At 36.0% G+C, this 5,435-nt stretch overlaps 1 protein-coding gene across 33 annotated transcripts; it reads left to right on the top strand.

Moving 5' to 3' along the window:
• The first annotated feature begins 1,400 nt into the window (after positions 1-1,400).
• LOC132610781 (heat stress transcription factor A-7a-like) lies at positions 1,401-4,779 on the top strand. 33 transcript variants are annotated; one of them, XR_009571311.1, is made up of 5 exons: positions 1,402-2,478; positions 3,114-3,832; positions 4,000-4,044; positions 4,159-4,210; positions 4,304-4,779. XR_009571311.1 is itself a non-coding variant. In XM_060325160.1 (5 exons), exons 1-3 carry the CDS (start codon positions 2,164-2,166, stop codon positions 4,019-4,021), a joined length of 1,056 nt encoding a protein of 351 aa, XP_060181143.1. In that variant the 5' UTR covers positions 1,402-2,163; the 3' UTR covers positions 4,022-4,044; positions 4,159-4,182; positions 4,304-4,779. The 33 variants fall into 33 exon arrangements, 10 of the variants coding, with proteins under 10 accessions (XP_060181134.1, XP_060181143.1, XP_060181136.1 ...); XR_009571309.1 differs by having other exon boundaries at positions 4,154-4,182; XR_009571310.1 differs by having other exon boundaries at positions 4,154-4,210.
• Positions 4,780-5,435: the final 656 nt, after the last annotated feature.

Genomic DNA, 5,435 nt, shown 5'->3' with positions numbered 1-5,435 from the left:
TCGGGATAAGGTAGGGGTGACCTCGGTGGAAGACAAGATGCGAGAAGCGAGATTGAGATGGTTTGGGCATGTGAAGAGAAGAGACACAGATGCCCCAGTGCGGAGGTGTGAGAGGTTGGCCATGGATGGTTTCAGACGAGGTAGGGGTAGGCCGAAGAAGTATTGGGGAGAGGTAATTAGACACGACATGGCGCAACTACAGCTTACCGAGGACATGACCTTAGATAGGAGGGTTTGGAGGACCCAAATTAGGGTAGAAGGCTAGTAGATAGTCTCGTTATCCGTTCTTATTAGTAGTCGCATTATTGCAATATAATTTCTTGTGCTCCGATTTCTGTTATTATCTGGTATTTCCTGTGCTTTGATTATCATGTGTTATCTGCTCCGATTTCTGCTATTATCTGTTATTTCCTGTGCTTTGATTACCCTGTGTTATCTGTGTCGCTTGCATTATTTCATTTCCATATCGCTTTGAATCTCTTATCCGAATCTCTTAACCTTATCTGACTTCTTTTTATGCTTTTATTGAGCCGAGGGTCTTTCGGAAACAGCCGTCCTACCTTGGTAGGAGTAAGGTCTACGTACACTCTACCCTCCCCAGACCCCACGATATGGGATTTCACTGGGTTGTTGTTGTTGTTGTTGTAAACTATTGATATGTTTTAAAAAATGAAATAATATTACTTATTTCATTTAACTATTTAAGTGTGAAACTCATCAAATGGTAATAATTTAAAGGGGAGTTTTTAACCTATTCACTCAAATTTAATTAAAGAGGATAAAATATAATCATCCGCCGCAAATCATCGAATTTGTGCAAATCTCGCCGAAAATTGAGGATGATGAAGAATTGCCTACTCCCTAGCAAGAAACATAAAAATATTACGTCTTCCGTTTCAATTTATGTAAATTCATTTGACTGGACACGACATTTAAGAAAGAGTAAAGACTTTTGAACCTTATGATTCAAAATAAGTTTTAAATATTTGTGTGGCTGTAAATCACTTCATAAAGTGAATTTGTTTTCAAATTAAAAAAGTTTTTTTTTTTTTTTACACAAATTAAAAAAATAGATCCACATAAATTGAAACACATGCAATATCTCTTATCACCCTTTTGCATGATATAATATTTCTGCACCCTCTTGTTCTTTTTCTTTTGTCTTGATTGTAGATAGTTTTCATATTTTAAATGATGTCAATTGTCAACCAATAATAGGCAAGTTTCACAATCCCATCAATCTAAGTTTCCCCAAACCAGTTCTTCAAAAACCAATACCACTCCTTGCAACTTGCAACACCTTGTGGGCCCAAACCACACCTCCACCATACCTAAGTTCCAGAACTTTCTTATAAAGAACCTTCCCCTCATCCTTGCAATTTGCCCAAAACGATTCGAAACTACTTATATTAAAAAATTGGACTCGTACATATTAAAAAATTGGATTACATATATATTAATAAAAATTGTATAGAAGAGAAGATGCTCACACGCCAAATGCCTAGAAGTCTAGAACCTTCCATCAAAACAATTTTTATTTTACTTATTTCTTAATTTAGGAGGTGAATTGATGATTCTTTCTATTACTAGCCCTTTTATAACTTACTTCCAAAGCTTCTTTTATCTATGGTGTCTTGTGTTTATTCCGTAAAATAACTCAAACTTCTTAACGGCATAAACTGCCTTCCCAAAGGAGAAACTTTCCATTTCCAAAAGTGTTTCTTGATCATTTCACATCATTTCTTCTCCCTGCATCTTTGCAGCCTTTCCGTATCTTTCTTCTTCCTAAAAATACAATCTTTTTTACTGTTTTTCACTGCCAAACACTCCCTAAATTTTGGGTTTTCAGAATAATTTCAACTCTTGCTATTACATTTTCAAAAAATAAAGGAGAAACATTAGGATTTGTGTGTGTGTGTGTGTGTTGAAATTTTGATTTCTTCTCCCTGGCAGCCTTTCACATATCTCTGTTCTTCTTCTTTCTTCCTAAAAATACAATCTTTTCCACTGTTTTTCACTTCCAAACACTCCCTAAATCTTGGGTTTTCAGAATAATCTCAGTTCTTGCTATTACATTTTGAAAAAGAAAAAAAAAAAACAAAAAAAAACTAGGGTAAACATTAGGACCCATTTTTCTTCTTTCTTTGTGTTGTAATCTTGATAATGAATCCATTGTATCCAGTGAAAGAGGAGTTTCCAGGGTCAAGTTCCGGTGGTGATGGCGGTGGCGGTTGGGGCGAGACGTCTATGATGACCCCTCCACAGCCAATGGAGGGGCTACATGACATTGGTCCACCACCATTCCTAACAAAGACATATGAAATGGTAGATGATTCAACTACAGATCATGTTGTTTCTTGGAACAGAGGTGGTCAAAGCTTTGTTGTTTGGGATCCACAGGCTTTCTCAACTACACTACTCCCTAGATTCTTCAAACACAACAACTTCTCTAGCTTTGTCAGACAACTAAATACTTATGTAAGTAGTTGCTCTAAAATCTTTACTACTTCTCTATTGCATTTTCAAGTGGGAAATTTTTTTCTTTTCAAATTAGTCTTTTACATACTAGCAGCAAGCTCGGAGCTAGAAGCTTGTCAACGGGTTCAGCAGAACTTAGTAATTTTGATCTAAATCAAGTGAACTCTAGAATCCAAAATTCTAGCTCCGGCTCGGCATACTAATACTAGTTTATTGCATGCGTTGTTACAGCTCCTGATTGCTAAATCTTTGTGAACACACAAGTGAATTACAAGGCTATTAGTAGGAAGGAGAATCTCAAAAAAAAATCCCACTTTTAATTTTTTCTGTGATGTGATTTCAACTTAACTTTTTAGAATTGTGTTCTTTAATTTCAGACTGAATTAAGATATTCTCAAAAAAGGTGTTCTCTGATCTGGATGTTCATCTGATGCTTCCTTCAAGTTCGGCTGGTTGGTATAAATAGTGTTAAAATATTTATCGTGCGGTCCGCAAGTTTGTGCTGACCAAAAAAGAAAAAAAAAATGCACGTGTCTCAAGGGAAAAAAGAAAAAAAGAAAAAAAGGAAAGATAAGATTGCTCTCTTGGAAATTGGAAGATGATACTGATGAGTTGTAGATGGAATTGTGTTGCAGGGATTTAGAAAGATTGATCCAGAGAGATGGGAATTCGCGAACGAGGCATTTCTAAAGGGAAACAAGCAGCTTCTAAGGAACATAAAGAGGCGAAAAACGACTAATTCTCAGCCTTTGAGTACAGAACAACAAGCTATTGGCCCTTGTGTCGAATTGGGAGGATTCGGATTTGATGGAGAAATTGATCGATTAAGGCGCGACAAGCAAGTATTGATGATGGAACTAGTGAAGCTTAGACAGAACCAACAGAACACTCGAGCTTACCTTCGATCATTGGAGCTAAGGTTACAAGGAACAGAAAGGAAGCAGCAACAAATGATGAATTTCTTAGCTAGAGCTATGCAAAACCCTGAGTTTGTCCAGCAATTAATCCAGCAAAAAGAGAAAAGAAAAGAAATAGAAGACGCTATAACTAAAAAAAGGCGACGACCTATTGATCAAGGCCCTAGTACTAACCGTTCCATAAAATCAGAACCTTTGGAATTCGGAGAGGCTAGTGGATTCCAAGTATCTGAACTCGAAGCACTCGCATTAGAAATGCAAGGATTTGGTAGAGCAAGAAGGGATCATCAACAGGAAGACACGACAAAAGGGCTCGAACAATTTGGCAACACGGATAAAGAACTCGATGAGGGGTTTTGGGAAGAGTTATTTAATGATGGGGACATTTCTGGAAATGAAAACGATGAAGAAGAAGATGTAAATGTCTTGGCAGAGAGGTTAGGGTTCTTGGATTCGAGCCCTTAGTAAAACGCGTTCATCAGCTGGACCAATAACATCCAAACTAGTAAAACCAATATTAAATCTTGTATGGACCTACATTATGTTATTTACTACTACAATTAGTCAACTTATTTGTCTTGATTCTGTGTTGTTAGTGTTCCAGGAAGAATGATGAAAGCAGCTAGATGGATCGACCAGCTAATCGTTGGTAGTTTTTCTTCCGGAACCAATATTCCGGTCCCTTTCTGTGTAACTTTAGGCCTTTCTTAGCAGTAATATTGCTAGGATCGTAAACTTCATTTTAATTTTATTGACAGGATAGATTCGTGAAGCACTCGAGAATCAGGTCTGAAAATCTCTTCTTGGTGTTTCTGGTTACTTCTTATATTTTCAATTATTGGTTTCTTTTCAGTTCCTTTCTTATACCTCTGCCTCTTATTCTTGTTTCTTTCTGGATCCAAATGCAGGCATAGGTTATGCAGATTTTGATGAAGTCTATGGTCTTTGAAGGTCATTGTAAATTCTCATTAATATTGGTCATCAAGTAATGTTGCAATATTTTGCTTGTGTGGCTTTTAGATTGCTGTCTTGATGATGAAGCAGTTACAAATAGAAATCCAAGTTACTTCACGGAATGAAGATTTTATCTGAAGTGGCAGTTTGTAACTACTTTTCTGGCAAAGATTTGTTTGCCAGATAGTGTCCCTGTCTCTACTTGTGAGAAATGAATCATGTTCATGTTCCATAAAAAAAACAAAAAAAAACCTGCTTCTTTTAGTTGGTATGTATTAGCTTAGGCTATATATTTTTCCTTCGTTGTGTCAGTTGTTTCAACCTGCCGTACAACATTTGAGGCGCGGGAAACAATAGGTGTGAACTATAATTGATACTACTTCAAATGGCTGAATGAGACTGTTAAAGCAAAGGTAAATTTAAGATCCAACGGTTCAAAATGCGCATGATCATGTATATCTGTTAATAACTTTTACATATATTGGGAGTATCTATATACATAGTCTGATTCGAAAGCAATGAATCTAGTTGAATCTATTGAACTTGTCCTTGATCCCTCTACTATGTGGCTCATGGTTGGATATTCATGAATGATAGTGGTGGAGTCAGAATTTTTAGTAAGAGGGTTCGAAATATGATGAAGTAAACACACGATGAAACTAAGGACCCGTTTGGCAATAAGAATTATTCACTTTTTCTGGATTTTTTTTCTTCACTTTTTTCAAAAATTAGTGTTTGGCCATAAAATTAGTGTTTTTTCAAAAATTAGTTGTATTTGGGATTTGAAAAACTTGTTTTTCAAGTTTTTCACTTTTTCACAACCAAAACAAGTACATTTTAAATCAAAAAACATTATTTGCAAAAACTATAGCGAAACGCAACTCCAACTCCAAAATTTCAACAAAAATGAAAAAGTTTTTGGTTTCTATGGCCAAACGCCTACTAAGAGGATTTAACATTTACTATATATACATAAAAAATAATTTTAACATTGAATGTATAGTGTACATCTTTGTCAAAGGGGATTTGGATGAACCTCTGCTCTCAGTTGGCTCTGCCCTTGATGAATGGTATGGTAATCAGTGA

Source organism: Lycium barbarum, chromosome 9 (assembly GCF_019175385.1).
Source record: "Lycium barbarum isolate Lr01 chromosome 9, ASM1917538v2, whole genome shotgun sequence".
Classification (NCBI taxonomy): Eukaryota; Viridiplantae; Streptophyta; class Magnoliopsida; order Solanales; family Solanaceae; genus Lycium; species Lycium barbarum.
Note: the sequence above shows the minus strand (reverse complement) of the source record. Positions and strands in the feature narration are given on the sequence as shown.

Coding starts and splice junctions, on each gene's coding strand:
- LOC132610781 (XM_060325151.1), top strand. CDS start 2,164: ATGAATCCATTGTATCCAGTGAAAGAGGAGTTTCCAGGGTCAAGTTCC. Junction 2,479..3,113: donor TCAGACAACTAAATACTTAT/GTAAGTAGTTGC, acceptor ATTGTGTTGCAG/GGATTTAGAAAGATTGATCC. Junction 3,833..3,991: donor GTAAATGTCTTGGCAGAGAG/GTTAGGGTTCTT, acceptor CTGTGTTGTTAG/TGTTCCAGGAAGAATGATGA.